We start from the raw sequence: 21,095 nt of genomic DNA, 5'->3' as shown, positions 1-21,095 counted from the left end.
TTCCCAGAGCTTCAAAACTCTGCTTTTCTAAGGAACCAAAGCCATGGCCAAAGATGAGGGCCATGCCAGTCTTGTGTACTGTCTCTAGAGTTGTGGATTGTGTTATAGTTTCTAAGATAGACACTTTCCCATAATCTTGCCCAGTTGAGTGAGCCTTTTAAATCCAGACTATAAGTGAGGCTCTCCAGTTTTGAATGGAAATGATTTAGAGCTCAACTTACTGGGTGATCGCCATACTCATACAGTAAATCTAAGATGACCACAAATGTGAAGTACCACTATTATTCATGAGACATATTTTTGGTTTGTTTTCTTTTGTTTTCCTTATTCACACCGGTTCTCCCAGACTCTTTTGCTTTGACCTGAGCCTCCAAAGGTCAGAGTTCAGTAAAGAGTGATTATTGACTTATATCCTGTCAAATACCTGCCAGTCCAACCTCAATGGACTCAGATACACCTGTGACACTATCTACTAGGAGCCCCAAGTTACAAAGTCTAGCAGTGATAGTTTACTTTCTGTTTCAGAAACATGTTTAAGCCTGCTACTCCCGCTGGGCACCTTGGACCAGCGCCATCACCGCCACCTGGGATTCTGTAGAAATGTGGAATCTTCAGCCCCAACCTGTACTGTTGAATGTGAATCTTGTCTTTTCACAAGATGCTCAGCTAATATGTATGCATGTTAATGTTGGAGAAGCCGTGTTTTAAGGGACACTTTTCATTATGAAAGGCTTTCCAGCTCTTTTCTCAGAATCGTATCCTGTAGTTGCTAACGTCTCTTTCCTAATAATATTCATGGTCGTGGTATCTATTAGCATTACCAGAGGAGCAGATTTTTAGAGCTTGTTTAATAAAAACTGAGCATGTCATACTTGGTTATAATATAGCACTTTCCAATAATTTGGAAGGCTGCACGGTTTGTAAATAAGTGTCTTTCTTGCTGTGGAAGTAATTACTCCGTGATGTAGCAATATTCAGAGCTTATAGTCTTCCCAGTGTTTTGTGTCATTTCTTCTTTATGACATATCGTAGGGAAATGACATGATGGTTTTGATTCTGATTTATAAAATGATCATATGTCTATCCATAAAATGGTTGCAGAGTTTACTTGTGTTCATTTCTCGAGCTGGGGCAGGGAATCTCTGGATCTTTTTCTGTGTTCAGTGTTAATATATCTGTATTAGGAACAGTTGGAATGAAAACTATGAATGAAATAAATGGAAAGTGAAAAAGATGGGCAAAAATGAAGCAGCCCTAATATTTTTAGTAATGTCACCATTTATCTTGCTATTGGTTTTCTTGTAACATTCATGATAACTATAATTGTTATCCCATCTCTTATGAAAATGTACAGGCCAAATGGGAAATGCTGATAATTATTCAAAGAATATAGACCTTCCCTTTCACTTGCAGGGTTTTAGGTAGACTCCCGCTCTCAGAACTTTTCTAAACACATAAATGATCATCATGGCTCCCCCATGTGGAGTCTGGAGACCGCACATGTAGGTTTCAAGCCCATGCTCAGCATCTCCTCCCCGCCCTATTTTTTATTAGTTTGTTCCTTGAGGACAGGGTTCGCCGTCTTCATCTGTTGGAATTGTACCCACGAAATGGTGATTAATAAATGGGATGTTGGAGGCACAGAGCCAAAATACATATGAAGAGGGTCGATACTGGTTGTGAAGCATCAGCAATTGGCTTCCATTCCTACCTGAAAGTTTTCAAATCATCTTTAGCATGTATTTTCTCCCTATGATCTTCACAATTGGATAAAGATCCTCCCACCCAAAAAGTAGTAGGACGTCCCTGAGGGATAGATTGCCCCGATGTTTATAGCAGCATTATCAACCATAGCCAAATTATGGAAAGATTCCCAATGTCCATTGACTGATGAATGGATAAAGAAGATGTGGGTGTGGGTGTGGGTGTGTGATGGAATATTACTCAGACATCAAAAAGAGTGAAACCTTGCCATTTGAAAGACGTGGATGGAGTTAAGAGTGTATTGTGCTAAGCGAAGGAAGTCAGAGAAAGACAAATACCATATGATTTCACTCATAAATGGAATTTACATTTTTTTAAGTAGGTGCCACACTCAGCATGGAACCCAATGTGGGGCTTGAAGTGATGAATTACTAAATTCCACTCCTGAAGCCAGTGTTACACTGTATGTCAACTGATTAAAATGTAAATAAGAACTTAAGGAAAAATTTTAAAAACGTGTGTGTCTCCTATGAAGCTTTTGTACTTTTCTATTGTAATGTATTTTTGGTGACCTTGGCAGTGTGCAGACACCGAGAAATCTAATGAAATAATGTATTCCCCTTTGTTATTTAAGCACAGTGTTAATGAAATAATTTTAATTTGCTGCACTTAACATCCCGTGGACCTTTGTTGCTTCTACATTAATAGTTTAGGAAAATGAAGAGAAGCCACGGAAATGCATTTGAATTCAGGGTTGTGATGGGGAGTGCCAACAGTTATGGAAGGTCAGGAAGAAAGCCTGCCATCTCTGTATTAAATGGCTTTCAATGAAATGTCACCAGAAATTTTCCTAGAATTAGATGAAAATAAAGTACACTAGGTTCATGTGTTTTGTTTATATATTTATAACCCATTAACAGCATTAGAAATGCAATCTAACTCTGGGGAAAGAAACCACACAGCACATTTCAGTGCGCCGGTGTCCTTAGGTGGACCTCAATGTATTCTTCCCTTACCTTGTTAAGAATGTCAGCAGGTATTGGATAAACACCTGTTCTTTCGGGATTATAATTCATCGTAGATAAAAAACAGTTGCCAGCAGACACTGAGATAGCAAACCAAAGTCAAGCATGTTTTTGATTGAAAATAGACTTATTTCCACTTGGAAGATTAATGGCCTTTGGTGGGTTAGAATTTGTGAATAGGTCTCGAACAGCAGTAATGTTATTAGTCATCATACTATTTGGTCTTAAAACCATCTTATAATATCACATTTGAAAACCCTAAAACAATCAGCCTGTGAACTGTTTATATAAGTCACAAAGAATCTTTATTTGAATTCTGGAAAGCAACCACTAGAGTGAGTTTTCCCATTATGGTTTTAGACTGCCTACATATTGCATATTTGAAATACCATTCATCCCGATAGTGGCCCTATTTAGAAGACAAGATAAATGGTTCAGAGATTTAAATCTCCCCATAAATATTCAGGTATGTGATGGATTGAAGTATAAGATTTTATCTTTGGCTCAAATGCTGTGTAAAATAGGAATCTTGTTCACTTTTTGTGACTGTTGAACTGTTACCTGTGTGTAAAAACAGTCTCGTAGAATGTATCCGTATGGGTCTCGTACAATCCTGTTAAGGGTTGTGGCCTTTGAGAAAGAGACCTATTTATTTTTGAGGGTGAACATTTGGGTAGTAAAGGAACCTCAGAATCATGTGATCCAGCACTTTTATTTTATGATTAAGAAAACCGAGGTGCAAAAGTATAAATGACTCTTCCATGGTGTCATTGTAAACCAGATCAGCAAACTATGGCCTATAGGCCGAATGTCAACTTTTTTTTCTAGATAAAGTTTTATTGGAACATAGTCACTTCTGTTAGTTTCCTTAGTGTCTGGCTACTTAGATATCACGGCAGAGTTCTGTAGATACAACATAAACCCAGTTACCGTATGACCCTTAAAGCTGAAAATACTTATTATCTGGGTTTTTAAATTTTTTTTTCAACGTTTTTTTTATTTATTTTTGGGACAGAGAGAGACAGAGCATGAACGGGGGAGGGGCAGAGAGAGAGGGAGACACAGAATCGGAAACAGGCTCCAGGCTCCGAGCCATCAGCCCAGAGCCTGATGCGGGGCTCGAACTCACGGACCGCGAGATCGTGACCTGGCTGAAGTCGGACGCTTAACCGACTGCGCCACCCAGGCGCCCCTATCTGGGTTTTTAGATCAAAGTTTGCTCATCTCTGTTATCAATGGCCAATGTATAACTTACTCTCTGGCCTTCCAGGCTCGTGTTCTTCCATTTATATTCTTTCTTCCTGTCTGTTCACAAATGGTCCGTATGGAGTCATATCTGTTCCTTCCTCTGTCTCTCACTTTCTTCTTAGTAATCTTTCCTTTTTATTTCTAATAGTACCAAAGTGAGGATAATTTTTAAATAATATTTTATTATCTTACTTGGAAAATTTTAAAGAACTAATGAATTGGGAGATAGGTAACAGATATACTTTGAACATTCTATTCTAAAAATCATAAAGTAAGACTAAGAAGGTTAAGAAAACTACAGTCTATTAAAGCAAGTACTTTATATGGTAATCCGTAAACACTGAAAACTGATCAAAAGCTATGTGGGTATCCTCAACAAACAGTGAAAGTATAAGTTTCAGAATGGATAAGTAACTTGGGAAATGTTTGATATTTTCATATACCGTTCGTGAGGGTGTTCAGAGGGACACCAGTTGGATTTGGCTAAGCTTGGTGAGTAGCAGTATTCGGTTATGAGTCATCTATTAAAATGTCAAATGTGAACAGGAATCTGCTTCTCAAATTGAGGAGTGTTTGCAAAAGTGTTTTAACAACACATTGGAAAATTTGATTAGGCCATTTGGCAGATTTTGCCGATAGTGGGTTTTATTAATTTTATAATCACTGTCAAGAGCTATGATGATGCATTTGGGGGGTCCCAGGGCATTTTTGCCTTCCATATTACAAGGGACAGAAAAAAGTCTGACCCCTCAATAAAGTAGGAAAAAAGCATTTAATTGTCAGTATGGGTGAAATAATTGGCTTGTGGGCCAATTGAGAGGTATAAGGAAGAGTTCCTTGTCTCCTGATACTTGAATTTCCTAGCATGGGACTCCTATCTGAGGAGTTTCATTGAAAGCTCAGGGTGCCTGGATCAACCCGAGCCTGTACCCAACCTGTCAAACTTGGGCGAACTGTGATATATTGCATGTCTCAGGCTGTCGTGTTCTCAATTCCATGTGGGCAAGCATCCTATCTGCTTGTCACAGCCCTATTCCCATACAGTGACTGACATGAAAGTCCTCAATGAAATGTTTTGAACGATTGAGGGATTCAGTTGAGTGTCTTGGGGCACTGGCTGCCTAAAATAGAAAAAAGTTCTAGAACTACTTTATAACCCAGAGAGTAGGAACCATATATTATAGCGTTGCTAGTTTACATATGGCGGACCACAGAACCTTGGAGAAAGGAGTCCATAGCAGTGAATGGTTGTTGATTCACTGGAACGACCTCTTTGTGTAGAGGTTTAGCTTGTAGAACGCCTTGTGTGTCTACTCTGAGTCTTCTGGTAGTCCAGATTGGCAAACCTTTTCCCAACTCCTCCGCCAAACCAAATTCTTTACTATCTTTTCCAAAGATTCTTTTGCCACCTCAGATCCTTTCATGGGAGAGGAAGGACAAAATGGACAGATAGGTGTCTGGCCTTCCTCAGACAATGTGACCAGCCTAGGCAACCTGTGCACTGGGTTCATAGCACATCAAGACATCTGTGAGGGGCTGTCTAGTTGAAGTGGAATGTTCTTTGATTTCCAAGCCCTCGTCTGGGCGGCTGTTGCGTGCTGTTGCCACACTCTTATCTGTCTGCCTTCATTGCCATACAACATTTTGGGACCTCTTACTACTGACTGTATATTTTCCTCATCATAAATTCTAAGCCACTCTGTTTGTTGGTAATTTGGTACTTCATGTTCTCATCTTGGCCTCTGCCTTTACAAAATCTGAGGAGTCTTTGGGACCCTTTCTGCCTTGTCCTAATCCCACACGAGTATCATGGTCTTGCAAAGTGGCTTCCACCAACTTATATGCCTGCTCAGTCAACGAACGCTCTCTGTTGGGCCACTATCATTGCTTGGCACTTTGTGGACTCTGGGAGTCTCATTTGTATTGAGTCTATTGTGTGATGTACAAACATTGGTCATCATTGTTTTTTTGGTGTGAAAAGGCAGCATCATTTTTTCTGGTCTCAAATTTATGATACTTTTGCCACCTTACATCGTGATTTAATAAAGGGACAGCATAACTAAATGGAAGGCATATAGAGCTTGTTTGCATACTGAACCAAACAGAAAACCTGGAAAAGTGGAAGTGTAATTGGGGAAATATAGATATGGGGTATATACAATATTGTGTCAATATTAAATTTGAGTTTGATAGGCTATTATGGTTTTATTTTTTTATTTTATTGTATTGTATTTTTTTTTCAATATATGAAGTTTATTGTCAAATTGGTTTCCATAAAACACCCAGTGCTCATCCCAAAAGGTGCCCTCCTCAATACCCATCTCCCACCCCCCATCAACCCTCAGTTTGTTCTCAGTTTTTAAGAGTCTCTTATGCTTTGGCTCTTTCCCACTCTAACCTCCTTTTTTTTTTCCCTTCCCCTCCCGCATGGGTTTCTGTTAAGTTTCTCAGGATCCACATAAGAGTGAAACCATATGGTATCTGTCTTTCTCTGTATGGCTTATTTCACTTAGCATCACACTCTCCAGTTCCATCCACGTTGCTACAAAGGGCCATATTTCGTTCTTTCTCATTGCCACGTAGTACTCCATTGTGTATATAAACCACAATTTCTTTATCCATTCATCAGTTGATGGACATTTAGGCTCTTTCCATAGTTTGGCTATTGTTGAGAGTGCTGCTATAAACATTGGGGTACAAGTGCCCCTATGCATCAGTACTCCTGTATCCCTTGGGTAAATTCCTAGCAGTGCTATTGCTGGGTCATAGGGTAGGTCTATTTTTAATTTTTTGAGGAACCTCCACACTGTTTTCCAGAGCGGCTGCACCAATTTGCATTCCCACCAACAGTGCAAGAGGGTTCCCGTTTCTCCACATCCTCTCCAGCATCTATAGTCTCCTGATTTGTTCATGTTGGCCACTCTGACCGGCGTGAGGTGATATCTGAGTGTGGTTTTGATTTGTATTTCCCTGATGAGGAGTGACGTTGAGCATCTTTTCATGTGCCTGTTGGCCATCCGGATGTCTTCTTGGGAGAAGTGTCTATTCATGTTTTCTGCCCATTTCTTCACAGGGTTATTTGTTTTTCGGGTGTGGAGTTTGGTGAGCTCTTTATAGATTTTGGATACTAGCCCTTTGTCCGATATGTCATTGACAAATAACTTTTCCCATTCCGTTGGTTGCCTTTTAGTTTTGTTGGTTGTTTCCTTTGCTGTGCAGAAGCTTTTTATCTTCATAAGGTCCCAGTAGTTCATTTTTGCTTTTTTTTTTTTTTTAAATGTTTATTTATTTCTGAGACAGAGAGAGACAGAGCATGAGTGAGGCAGGGGCAGAGGGAGAGGGAGACACAGAATCAGAAGCAGGCTCCAGGCTCTGAGCTGCCAGCACAGAGCCCGACGCAGGGCTCGAACTCACAAACCATGAGATCATGACCTGAGTCGAAGTCAGTCTCTCAACCGACTGAGCCACCCAGGCGCCCCTCATTTTTGCTTTTAATTCCCTTGCCTTTGGGGATGTGTCAAGTAAGAAATTGCTACGGCTGAGGTCAGAGAGGTCTTTTCCTGTTTTCTCCTCTAGGGTTTTGATGGTTTCCTGTCTCACATTCAGGTCCTTTATCCATTGTGAGTTTATTTTTGTGAATGGTGTGAGAAAGTGGTCTAGTTTCAATCTTCTGCATGTTGCTGTCCAGTTCTCCCAGCACCATTTGTTAAAGAGACTGTCTTTTTTCCATTGGATGTTCTTTCCTGCTTTGTCAAAGATTAGTTGGCCATATGTTTGTGGGTCTAGTTCTGGGGTTTCTATTCTATTCCATTGGTCTATGTGTCTGTTTATGTGCCAATACCATGCTGTCTTGATGATTACAGCTTTGTAGTAGAGGCTAACGTCTGGGATTGTGATGCCTCCTGCTTTGGTCTTCTTCAAAATTACTTTGGCTATTCGGGGCCTTTTGTGGTTCCATATGAATTTTAGGATTGCTTGTTCTAGTTTCAAGAAGAATGCTGGTGCAATTTTGATTGGGATTGCATTGAATGTGTAGATAGCTTTGGGTAGTATTGACATTTTGACAATATTTATTCTTCCAATCCATGAGCACGGAATGTTTTTCCATTTCTTTATATCTTCTTCAATTTCCTTCATAAGCTTTCTATAGTTTTCAGCATACAGATCTTTTACATCTTTGGTTAGATTTATTCCTAGGTATTTTATGCTTCTTGGTGCAATTGTGAATGGGATCAGTTTCTTTATTTGTCTTTCTGTTGCTTCATTATTAGTGTATAAGAATGCAACTGATTTCTGTACATTGATTTTGTATCCTGCAACTTTGCTGAATTCATGTATCAGTTCTAGCAGACTTTTGGTGGAGTCTATCGGATTTTCCATGTATAATATCATGTCATCCTCTTCCGTGGGCCTCTCGTCAGTGCTTGGCTCCGGAGACTCCATCCTGCTAGTCTTCTGGCAGTTTTCTGGGTTATTTAGGCAGGTGTAGGTGGAATCTAAGTGATCAGCAGGACGCGCGGTGAACCCAGCGTCCTCCTACGCCGCCATCTTCCCAGGATCCTAGGCTATTGTGGTTTTAAAGGACTGTGTCCTTTTTCTTAAGAGATACATGCTACAGAATTTGGGGGGAGGGAGTGTCCTGACATCTGTTATTTAATATCAAATGTTTCAAGTAAACATTTCACATATATGAAGAGAGGGGAGAAATATTTTTTTACTTGGAGGGAGACTGTAGCAGCATCCTTGGTCTTTACCCACTAGATGCCAGTTGCATTCCACCACCCCCAGTTGTTGTGACTGACAATGTCTCTAGACATTGTCAAATGTCCACTGGGGGGCAAAATCGTCTCTTGTTGAGAGCCACTTCTCTAGGAGAAGATTCCAAGGATGGCTAACTGTACTCTTTCTACTTTTCTATGTGATTGAAATTTCTCAAAATGGTAAGTCAGGGACACCATCACGGTTGGGACTAGAAGCTCGCCATGAATGAAGAGCCATTTCCCACTAAGGGATCCCTGAACAGAAATAATGAAAGCAAGTTCATATCAAGGAACTTAATCAAGGCCTAATAATTTAACATCAGTAAACTTTAGATTTAAAACATTTGCTTTCCATTTGGGTCCTCCGAATTGTGGTGTTGTCTTTACAAAACCAGGAGGCTTTCAAGAATGTCAAGGTACGAACTGGCTGTTGATTCTAAGGTGTTCCATTCTGGGCTCCAGCGTCCTTCTCTTGCAATCCTGGCCCCTCCTGGGCACACTCGTATTGCTCATTTTGGAGGACGCTACAGAGTTGACTGCTATTCATTCATTTGTTTGTTCAAACAAATGCTACTATAAAATGGTTTCCATTTGCCAGATTATGCCCTGAATACTTAGATAAAGAGTGGTTGTGGATTTCGATGCAGTTCTACAGAACTGCTTGGTGAATATTGCTGACTGGAGAGGTGAGGGTTGTTGGCCTAGGAGTCCCATGAATCCCCTGTGTGTACATTCTCATCATGCACAGATACATCCACCTGGCCATTCAACAACAGAAGGCAATATTAAGAGGTTATGTTATTGCTTTCATGTGTTTATTGCCCACCTCCAAAAGCAATTGCTAAATTTCCCACATCTGTACAATTTTGAAGCAGCTAGTAAATGAAGCGTAACGGGAAAACTTGTGTACCAGCTCATTTAAGACACAGTATGTATTGCACAGCCACCATGGCCAAGTTCTGTGTGAAGTCCAGGGAGATAAAGATGAGGGAGATTCACCCCTGACCTTACGATAATCACAATCAGCTAGGCAATATAAGAGATAAAGAAGAGATTATTCCTAGTCAAGGTGTCAAGGCAAATGAGAAGAACTCAAGGTGCAATAAATATATTAGGACACAAGTGTTTGGTGTTTTTTTTTAAAGTTGTATCAACTCTCAGGAGCTTATCATCTAGGATTCACACAGTTATTGGTAATTCTGTAGCGTGGATGTCACCTCTATAGTGCAAACCGTTATTTCCAATCATCACGGGGAAGTGAGATAAATCATTTCAGGGGGGTATTCAGGGATTGCTTTATGCAGTTAGTGGCATTTGAGATGAGTTTTGGAGGAGGGATCTGTGTTTGAGCCCAAGGGACTAGCAGGAACAAAGACCTGGACTGTGAACATGAAAAATATGTGTGTTCAGGGAATGATTAGGTAAATTAGTCTAAAAGTCACACAATAGCCTTATACAAATTTAATGTGATGCTAAGTCACACACACACACACACACACACACACGTGATGAGATGATTGGGATGTTTATTTCCTGCGTTGATGAGTCTTATTTTCAGCATCTGTTTTGTTCACTGATGCATTGCAAGTACCTTCAACAGCCTGTGGCATATACTAGATATTCAATCATTATTAGCTACGTGCATCTATACATACAAGCTATAACCATGGCGCCCAGTTTCACCACTCGATCATTGTGGTCCTTACCACAGTCCTACAAGGTGGTTAGGATTCTCCATAGCGTCCAGATGATAAAGCTGTGGTGCCAAGTTTTAACGCCGTTGTGTTTGAATCTAGACTCTAAGGGTTAGTCTTAGGTGAACTTTTTTAACTCCCTGATTTTATTTTCTTTTCTTTTTTAAGGTTTATTTATTTTTGAGACAGAGCACCAGCCGGGGGGGGGGGGGGGCGGGCAAGGAGCAGGCACAAAGAGAGAGGGAGACATAGAATCCGAAGCAGGCTCCAGGTTCTGAGCTGTCAGCACAGAGCCCGTTGCGGGGCTCGAACCCATGAACCGTGAGCTCATGACCTGAGCTGAGGTCGAATGATTAACCGACTGAGCCACCCAGGCACCCCTAACTCCCTGATTTTAGTGAAATGGTAGTAGGCTGTGTATCTTTCTTCATCTTGTCTGTATTTAATTTTCTCCTTTAGATCGGTATAAAGCAAATCTTTGTTTTTTATAGGCGCTCAGTGTTTTACTTTGTGTTTGTGTCATAGTTTTTGAATCCCTCCCATCCTGATGGGGGCCCAGAGGGTAGACACATTTGTAAATTGGATAGAAGCTGCTAAATTGTTCTCCATAGGGGATTGTTGAAATGCTCTCTGAACAGTATATTATCATGCATATTTACTCATGGCCTCACTAACACCTTGTTTCCAAACTTTCACTACTGCCTTTCTTCAATTTCTCCCCTGAACCCACCAGAAATCCATATGAAATCCTATCCTTTTCTCATTTTCTTTTGTTTAACATAAATTTCTATTTACAAACATAATGCAGTTTTATTACAGGATATAAGTAAAGACAAAAGCAGAGTGAACCCACTCCCCACCCCACAACCTCCCCCAAAAAACACCTGAATCTTGTGAAGGCAGGGAGCCACAGTTTTAATGCCTAAGATTCTGTGTTAGAAGCATCATGTACCTTGGTTTCCTCTCATTAATTCACTTCCCACTGAGGATCTCTTATTTGCTAGACACTAGTGTGAATAGAAAAGATAGAATGGGGAAAAAGACCCCCTTTGCAGGCCCTCGCCCAGCTCAGCATGCCCACTTGACATCACATGCTTACCTGGGAGCTAGGACTCTGAACTATTGAGCTAGAATGACAGCACTCCAGCAAAAGTGGATCCAACCTTGATTTGTCCAGTCTGTGTCTGTTTCCTTTTGAGTAGTACAGGGCTGATTATAATTGTCCTTCCTGATTCACAGAATTCGTGAATTTAGCGAGCAGATGAATGCAAATGCACTTCGCAAATATCAGAAGTTTAATTGAAGGCAAACCTACAGGTACCCTTAATGGCCACCACGCTGTGCAACGTTTAGGGACTCTAGGTATGGGTAGCAGGTGAAAGTAATCAGAGAAATGTTTAAATTTGGTTATCAAAGTATATATCCAAATGTCTTTTAGCACAGTCAAACTCTTGATTAAGAATACACTCCTGTTTGACTAAAATGACTTTGGAATTTATATATTTTCTCCGTTTATGAGGTTTGACAAGAATAATCAGTTGTTAACTACCTGCTTTTCCCTTTTTACTGTATTTTTTTTTTTTCATATTCCTAGTTAACACAGAAGTGGAATCTTATAAACGATGGGTAGGGTGAGTTTTACTTCTGTCTGGAAGGCTTTGATATTATTTTGATTATCAATCAAGCTTTCTACACACGCACCGGCACCAGATGCATCTACAAAAGGGCAGTTGGATGGAAAGCTCTTGTCTCATGTGTGTGAGTTTAATACTGTGACTTTTGTACTGAAGCCTGATTGCATGAAGAGAGTTACGTTCTGAGATAGCACACTGCATGACTAACTGGAAGGAAAAGACTTCTCCAGTCCTCATCCATGGAGGCAAGAACGTCTGCAGCACAGGGCCCCTCTCGTCCAATTAGGGCACATCAAGGCTGCCACGTGGCAGTGTTTTGAATTCACCCAGAACAATTCTTTATTCGTTTCTCCCAATTCCTTTCCACTTCCTTTACCTTGAACCATATGGCATGTCAGTGTACAAGATACTTTGTATATCACCTGCTTGTGCATCATTAGGATTTGAAGTTAGGAGTTCTGTGGATTTTGGGGAACTACAACGCATCCACCACTGAAAGCAATAGAAATGAGAAAATGCTTTATATTTTGTAACATCATCTGTAACAGTGTATAACCTTGGGGTATTCTGAAAACAATCCTTGCGAGTCCAGAGAGACAAGGATGATCAAATTCTGGGTCACAATTTGATTTTGTTGGATTTTTGAAGTCATTATATGTCGAGGATGAATAACTGAATAAACGTGGCTTAGCTCTTACCGTATCCGAAATGGACGTAATAATAACTTTCTCAACACCACTCTCAAAGGATGCAGGTTGATTCTGGCCAGTGGTCCTAAATATTACCAGGTTTATAAATAAGCCCATGAATCACACTTCAGTATGACACTGTGTAAGGAATATGGAACTTGGGGTGGGAAGCCCTGGGTTCAGCATAGACACGCTCCTTCCTAGCTGTGTCAAACCAGTAGGAACACTGCATAGGGTGCTTTTTGGGAGGCTGTACCCTCTTCCCCACTAATGCTTCAGCAGGCATTTTGTTGCATGATGAAACCAACTAGTGAATATCAAAAGAAATTCTGTATATAGAAGTGCTCTTGAAACTCCAAAATCAAATACAAAAATTACCTTCCTCGCAATGATAAGCGCTTATAACAACAGCATTTGATGAGACTGTTCTCAATGAGTCAGCGACTGTACCTTAGGACTTTGCATAGATCATTCACGTGTGTGACATCACTGAGAGCTGGATGTTGGTGTTTTTATTTTTACGCACAGAAATACAACCCAGAGAGGCCAACCACTTGGTTCCATTACCCCAAGCCGTGAAGCTATTCACTGGCACACCTGGGGTTTGAAGTCTTTCATTCTGATGGAAAGACACATTCTGCTTTCCTTAATTTGACTTTAAGTGGAAACACTGAGAATGCTTGGTGTTTTTTTGTTTGTTTGGTTTTCAACCAAAGTGTTTTGAGCACCAGGTATCTATCCAATAATGTGGTAAGAATTGTACATTCATCGTTTTGTTTCTTTTTGTTGTTGTTGTTAAAGTTTATTTATTTATTTTGAGAGGGAAAGAGAGAAAGAGAAGGAGTAGAGGAGGGGGAGAGAGAGAGAGAGAGAGAGAGAGAGAGAGAGAGAGAGAGAGTGGGGGGAGGGGCAGAGATAGAGGGGGAGAGAGAAAATCCCAAGCAGGCTCCACACTGTAGCTGCAGAGTGCGACTTGGGGCTAGAACACATGAACCATGAGATCCTGACCTGAGCGGAGATCAAGAGTCAGACGCTTAACCAACTGAGCCACCCAGGCGCCCCCATCATTTTGTTTCTTATTCCCAACAAGTTCATAAGTTAAGCAGGGGCGCTGTTGTCACTTGGTCTTTGTGGAGGGGGCTGGGTCTTGTGCACTGCATGCCTTGTAACCACTACATGGCTCTGAGTGGCACCATTTGAATCTGTTTGAGTCAGGACTTTGGAACCAGACCTCACCTTCCTTGTCGCCAACATTATGCCCTTCTCTGATGTTGAGGTGTGTTTCTAAGAATTCAGGTCACTGTATTGGCCTTCATGTGGTTTCTAAGAGCCTGCCTCCTCCTTGGACAGATTTGCCATCACGATTGGGTCCAGGGCCAGAGACGCGCACTTCATGGCTACTCTCACTTCATATCATCTGTGAAGATCTTTTTTGTCCAGGAAATTTTCAGTCTGTTGCAAGCAATAGATGTAAGAAGCACAAAGTTGCAAACCAGTTCAGTCATCGGTCGGGAATTTCTGGACTGACTGAAATAGCCTTCGCAATGTAGGTCGCTATTTTTACGGCTGAGCTAAGTGTTTGAAAGTGGTTCACACAACCATGATCTCAGGTTGAAGCGAGAGAACGTTGTGGTAGCAAGAAATCTCAAGGCGTGGCCTGAGACCAGTGGAGACTGGCCCTCTGTACCCAGCATCACACACAGCTGGGGTTATTGGCTCCCCGGGTAAAACTTTCTGATGTTTTCGGCAGCTTTGAGAACAGCTGAACTCAACTCGTGACCTTGTAAGAAGGTATAACTGGCTTGATTCAGCCCCTTCTTGCCCTGTTCCTGCCAGACTGAAGAATAGAAGACTGAGCCTTTCACCCTTTTTCTATTTAGAGAGTGAATAAAGCCACCTATTCCTGCATAACCCCCCAAAATCCTGTATTGTCCCAAGTGCTGGGTTGAGATTTTGCCAGCAGAGACCTTTTAGTGTACTGAGCGCTATACAAAACTACCTTAATATTTTCCCAAGGACCCGGATGTATTACCACCATTTCCAAACTGGCTGGGACCGGGTAGGTTAGAGGTCGAGGAGCTTGGTCAAGATTATGGAAAAGAAATGGCAGAACTTGGATTAAAGACAGTCTGATTGCAACCCAGTGGTTCTCAAAGCTGAGTGGGCACCAGTATTGCCCGGAGGCCCGTTAAACAGAGGTTACTGGGTCAGTCCCATCACCTCAGAGGTTTGTGCCTGGTAGTCTTGGGTTGTGCCCAAGAATTTGCATCTGTGACAGATTGCTTGGTGCTGCTGTAATGTACAGGCTCTTGAGTGCCAGACCTTCCTCCTCTGATGCAATCGGCTCAAGTACAATGGTGGAATTACCTTTACGGGTGGGCCGCCATCTTGGGGTGAGATACCAATGCCTGGGCCTCATCCTCTGATACTCTGAGTCACTTGGGTTGGCCTTGGTCTCAGGCATCTGGAGTTAACAAGTTTCACCACGTGATTCCAGTGTGCAGCCAGGCTTCACATTGGAAACCACTAACTCAGTCTGCACTTAGGAAACTTTCATGCGTTTCTCAATCGCTTGAAGATCTCGATAAAATACAGTTTTCACATTATGGAAAAATCCAAAGATGTGCTTGTGCTGCTGGATATGTTCCAAACCCCATGGTTGCCTGATAAACTACAGGCTATCCAGTTGAATCTGGATTTTCAATAAACTGCAAATATTTTTTTTTTTCCTACTGATATATCCCAAATATTTTCATGGGACATACTTATATTAAAAATTATTCATTGGTAAATCTAGCAATCTTACCCCCAAAATAATAATTATGTGAATCGCTTCTTTCAACTCTCTCCCTCTCTCTCTCACTCCCTCACTTACTCACTCATAGATTCCTCGTTCTAATCCAGACCTGCTGAACCATAATTTCTAGGATGTGGTAGTCTTTATAGTTATCCAGCACTGCAAGGTGATTCTTATCCGCTCAATATGGGAAATAAACTTATACCACATGCCTACTTGTAATCCCCCTGTCACCCCCACTGGCACGTAAGGGGCGTGCTCTTTGGTTTGAATGCAGTGAGCAAGCTGAGTGTGCTTCTTACCCCATCATAGACTCTGTGATGGGAGGATTTGGTCCCACTACTAGGTGAGGGCAAATCTTAAAGATTCTGGGCTGTGATATTTTAATTCCATCGATAAGCTGTCCTCTTTGATTCTGTGAGAGAATCTAGTCTTAGGGTGCCATAGAAGTGGTCAAGAGGGACTTAGTGGCTGATAGGAACTGGGACAAGAAAAGTAGGACATTCTCTGAAGACGAGAAATCACAAAAGGTGTCAGCACCTGAGAAGAATGCCTCCGAGTGGACTCTCAAGGAGGTGGGTGTGGGGAATAAAGGGCATGCACCCCACACTGGGACACAGAGTCAGCACTATTTCCAGAACTGAGGAGTTCTGTACGGAGCGGTGCCGACATAGGTGTAATACATGCATCAGAGAGGCTTCCAAAGCAAGGCAGGAAGTGAACTCTACTTTTACAAGCACTGGCGCTTCTGCTGCTCTGCAAGATGTCACCTCTTTGCATTCCTGGTAGAACAATCTATGTCTTTTGCGGCAGTTACGGGATGGGGGCATTTGCAAGTGGTGCAGAGTTTAGTGAAGACGCAGAGGTTGGAGCCAGGGGGAAGAGGTCCCCAGAGCATCTCCCTCATAAACTGAGAGCAAACCACCAGGTTCCAAGGGTAGATATTGTGGGGAAGGTGTGTGTGTGTGTGGGGGGGAAACCTCCAGCAATCTCCCTCACAGAAGGAAGAGCCCAAATCCCTCCATCATTATGACTCTTTTCCTTAATTTTTGTCAAGACTCTTACGGTTAGACACTTAGGATGGAATTTTTTTTTCTTCTTTGTGCATTTTAACTGGCCAAGTTCTCCTAATTCCTTCCCAAGCCATGTTTTTTTTATGTGAACACGTTAACAGATAGACGTACAGACGTGTCTGATTTTCGTTATGCAATTTTGTTCTATCAGCTGACGTCCCTTGAACGAATAAGCGTTTTAGACTATTCTAGTATTAGCTGACAAAAGGGTTTATTGAAAAACATCTTGGTGAACTGTTGTTCTGTGCTTCCTGAACGTACTGGACAGGGAAGAATGTACTTTATAATAAAATTCAGACTTACTCCAGGTCGTTATAATACCGTATTTTTATGTGTCCATTATATTAGGAAGCCTTCTGTGTCTTTCTTTTAGTGTTTTTGACCATTGCTGGGTGTGGCCAAGAAAAGAGAAGAATACCTAAAAGTATAGACAGTTTGTTTTGAATAGGTTTGCCCCCTCTGAGAACGAGTAACATTGTGATACAGCGCATAATGTAGTCATGAAGAATAAATAGTTACGTTGTTTGCATAGACGACTTTTCACTAGGCTAATCTTTGTATCACCTCTTACTGTAGTGTTGTTTTTGGAAAACTTTTTAATAACAGGATATGCTGTATTTATACCAATAAGGACTTTTGTCCTTTGTCCAACCTTAGAAGGCACTGTAAATGCGTTCTCTGGTACTTGAGAGAAATTGGCGTTTATTTGGTATTGCCGTGAGGTGGAAACTCTGTGTGCTCTCTAACTGCCGGGAAGCAGCACGTTTTTATAAAACCTCCGGAGGAAATTGCCACTGCTGAATTTTGCACGAGTAAGAGGAACAGAAAGTGTGGCCTTGCCTTTTCTTTTAATAGTCAAGGGGCAAGAATGACTCCTATAATGGGATTCTAAATTTGCCAGACCTGTATTAGATTTGTGAACTCTTGCTCACCACACTTCATGAAGGATGTGGAAAAACTGAAAGGAAGGTTGAAAAAAAGCAACAAGGTGGTTTCAATGAGGCAACAGAGTTCCTCCCTAGAAATCTTACAGGAAATGGGCATCTTTCACCCACGCCTGGAGAAGTGTTGGGTGTATGATCAGATGTCTGAGTTGGGTGCACGACGGGGGTGAGTTGCCCTGTGTTCTGGGGAAGTAAAAGTTGCGTCCCCACAGCAAAGGTGACACCCCCAAATTGCCTGCTTGCTGCCCTAGAGCTGCCACATACACCTGTGCACATCACGGGTGTCATGCCTAGTGTCCCATAAGAGGCTCCCAGGCGCAGTGCCGAGATGCTGACTGCAAGGTCCTGGAAATGCCATCACTGCTTTCCCCCTACAGGGGTTGACCTCAGTTTGCGATTTGGAAGTGCCCCAATCTTCTAGGTCATCCAGGAAAGAAATTCACGTGGCGTGAATGGAGCAAATGAGGAGGGATGTTGGTCGATTCAAAAATGGCTCTACGTATTTCGTGGCCGTGGCTCTGCTCCAAAGCAGTTTCGCATTTCCTTGAAAATGGTGGAAGCCCTGCCTGTCACAAGGGCTTATCACATGCAATTACTTCCCCTTCCCTTTTGCTTTTGGGAATGTAGGCTTGTAGAAAATACTCTGTAGCCTACCCTTCCCTTTTCCTGATGATTGAAACGTAAGGTTTGGACTGGAAAGTGTCAAAGCTAATGTGTGGATCTCCACTGCAACTTACTTAAATGGAGAGTTTGTCTCCAGTTTTATGACTCACATTGACTGGTGTGTGGTTTATATGAGTGGAAAGTTTGCGCTTTGGTTAGAGGAGTCCAGGAAACTGTGGCTTCGTGTTATGTGCTTAATATCCATCAAAACCGGGGTGCCTGGGTGGCTCAGTTGGTTAAGTGTCCTCCTTTGGCAAAGCTCATCTCACGGCTCGTGGGTTTGAACCCCGCAGTGGGCTCTGTGCTGACAGCTCGGAGCCTGAAGCCTGCTTCGGATTCTGCGTCTCCCTCTCTCTCTGCCCCTCTCCTGCTCATGCTCTGCCTCTCTCCTTCGCTCTTAAAAATAAACATTAAAACAATTTTTTAAAAAATCCATAAAAAGAGTGCTCACATGTATGTATTTATATTGTGGCAGGATATCAATTTATGTGCTGCGCTTCCTAATGTATGGTATCAGGATTGTGAAGTGCCATGGAAAGTGTAGAAAACTTCTGTTCAAAATGGCTAGTAGGTCCTTGTCAAGTTACTTCATCTTTCTGAGCCTTTTGTTGTTTCCTCGTCTGTACAATGGAATACATGTGACGGAATGCATGTATTTAGCTGCTAGCGTGTGTGTGACAAAGGAAGGAAGACAATATAAAGAAAACTGATGAGCGCGGTACCTGTCACAAAAACGTTCTTTATAATTATTCATTTAACCAGGTGAGGACACGGCCCGCAGCCGAAAGGAGCGAGTGCTGTGCTCCACCTGGAGTTTGCTTCCAAAGACATGTTCACCTGTCAGGTGGAATGATGCTCTTCTTTTTCTCTCTTTGTTTCCAGCCACAGGACGAAGTCTTCAGGCTGGCCACCTCCCTCGGGAACCTGGGGCTTGAACCAGGTCCCACCCTATGGATGGGAGATGACTGCGAACCGGGATGGCCGGGACTGCTTCATCAAGTAGGTAGAACTGACCCCATGAACAGTGAACTCTTTGCTTTTTCCATGTCTCTTTTTCAAGCCATGACTCAGTCAGTTAACTTTGCATTAGGGTCTCAGAGACGTTGGGAGGCCATTACGCAAAGCATCTTAATCTCCTGTGTCTTCTATGTCTTCCGACATGAGGTTGTTTCGTCCTTGGTCGTGTGCCATGTGAGAGCAATAAGTCGGGGTATAGTAAGGGCATTCTGGGATGGAGAAAAAGCGTTCAGTAGTAAATCTGAGGCCAGTTGTACTCGCTGTCTGAGGCTAGAACTAAAGTGTGACGTGGAGGTGTAGCATTTCAATTGCTTTCTAGAAATGGTCAAGACAAATGTTACCAGCTCATTCGTAACTTAAAACATCAGCCGCAAGAATTGTGTGCGTTACTGGTTGACTCGTAAGTTTCTCACACTAACACTGGCTAAAGTTGTGGAGTTTTGTGGTATATTTTTTTGCGTGTTACAATGCATATAACAGAATGGTAAATTTTATGTAACATCTTAACCATTTTTTGGTGTACAATTCCGTGATATTAGGTACATTCAGAAGGTTATACAACCATTACCACTGTCCGTTTCTAGAACTTTTTCATCATCCCCAACAGAAACTCTGTACCCATTAAATAACTTCCCATTCCCTCTCTTCCAGCTTCTGGTAACCTCTGTTCAACTTTCTGTCTCTATGAATCTGCCCGTTTTCTTTAATTTTTTTAAATGTTTATTTATTTTTGAGAGAGAGAGGGAGAGGGAGAGAGAATGAATGAGCGAGCAGGGGAGGGACAGAGAGAGAGGGAGACAGAATCCAAAGCAGGCTCCAGGCTCTGAGCTGGCAGCACAGAGCCCGACACGGGGCTCCAACTCATGAACCACGAGATAATGACCTGAGCCGAAGTTGGACACTCAACCGAGACACCCAGGCGCGCCTGAATCTGCCTATTGTAGATATCTCATATAATGTGAAATCCTAAAGTATTTGTTGTTTTGTGTGTAGCTCATTTCACTTAGCATAATGTCCTCAACATTCATCCATGGTATAGTGTATAGAATGATTTTATTCCTTTTCAAGGCTGAATTATTTTCCTTTGTCTGTATTCTATTGTATGGATATACCTGATTTGCTTAACCACTCATCTGTCAATGGAAGTTTGGGTGGTGTCTACCTTTTGGTTCTTATGAATAATGCTGCCATGAACATGGCTTTACAAGTATCTGTTTGAGTCCCTGCTTACCATTCTTGTGGGTATATACCGAGCAGTGAAATGACCAGATCATAAGGTAGTTGTATATTTACCTTTTGGAGGAACCACCAAACTATTTTGGAGGAACCAGTCACTATAGTTTTCTGGTTTTTTGGAATTGAATGAGATGAGTTTTTTTTTTTATTCTGATCTTTATTTTTTTAATATAATCTATTGTCAAATTGGCTTCCATACAACACCCAGTGCTCATCCCAGCAAGTGCTGTCCTCAGTGCCCATCACCCACTTTCCCATCTCCCACACCTCCCATCCCCCCTCAGTTTGTTCTCTATATTTAAAAGTCTTCTGGTTTGCCTCCCTCCCTCTCTATTTGTAACCATTTGTTTTCTCCTTCCCTTCCCCCATGATCTTCTGTTAAGTTTGTCAAGATCCACATATGAGTGAAAACATACAATATCTGTCCTTCTCTGACTGACTTATTTCACTCAGCATAATACCTTCCGGTTCCATCCACGTGGCTGTAAATGGCATGATTTCATTCTTTCTCATTGCCAAGTAGTATGGGTAAAGAAGATGTGGTTTATATATACAATGGAGATGAGTTCTTATATTGCACTCATCAAAAAAGCAGGCATCCACCCCACTTA

At 41.9% G+C, this 21,095-nt stretch overlaps 1 protein-coding gene across 9 annotated transcripts in view; it reads left to right on the top strand.

The window, feature by feature from the left end:
• Window positions 1-21,095, top strand: part of FRMPD4 (FERM and PDZ domain containing 4) — an 843,299-nt gene that overhangs the window by 636,011 nt on the left and 186,193 nt on the right. For all 9 annotated transcript variants that reach the window (XM_053891835.1, XM_053891836.1, XM_019417876.2 and 6 more), the window contains one exon: window positions 19,114-19,230. In XM_053891835.1, the coding sequence (XP_053747810.1) occupies window positions 19,114-19,230 (117 nt within the window). The remainder of the gene's footprint in view (window positions 1-19,113; window positions 19,231-21,095) is intronic.

The sequence above is a fragment of the Panthera pardus genome, unplaced genomic scaffold, assembly GCF_024362965.1.
Source record: "Panthera pardus isolate Hobbes unplaced genomic scaffold, ASM2436296v1 HiC_scaffold_27, whole genome shotgun sequence".
Taxonomy (NCBI): domain Eukaryota; kingdom Metazoa; phylum Chordata; class Mammalia; order Carnivora; family Felidae; genus Panthera; species Panthera pardus.
Note: the sequence above shows the minus strand (reverse complement) of the source record. Positions and strands in the feature narration are given on the sequence as shown.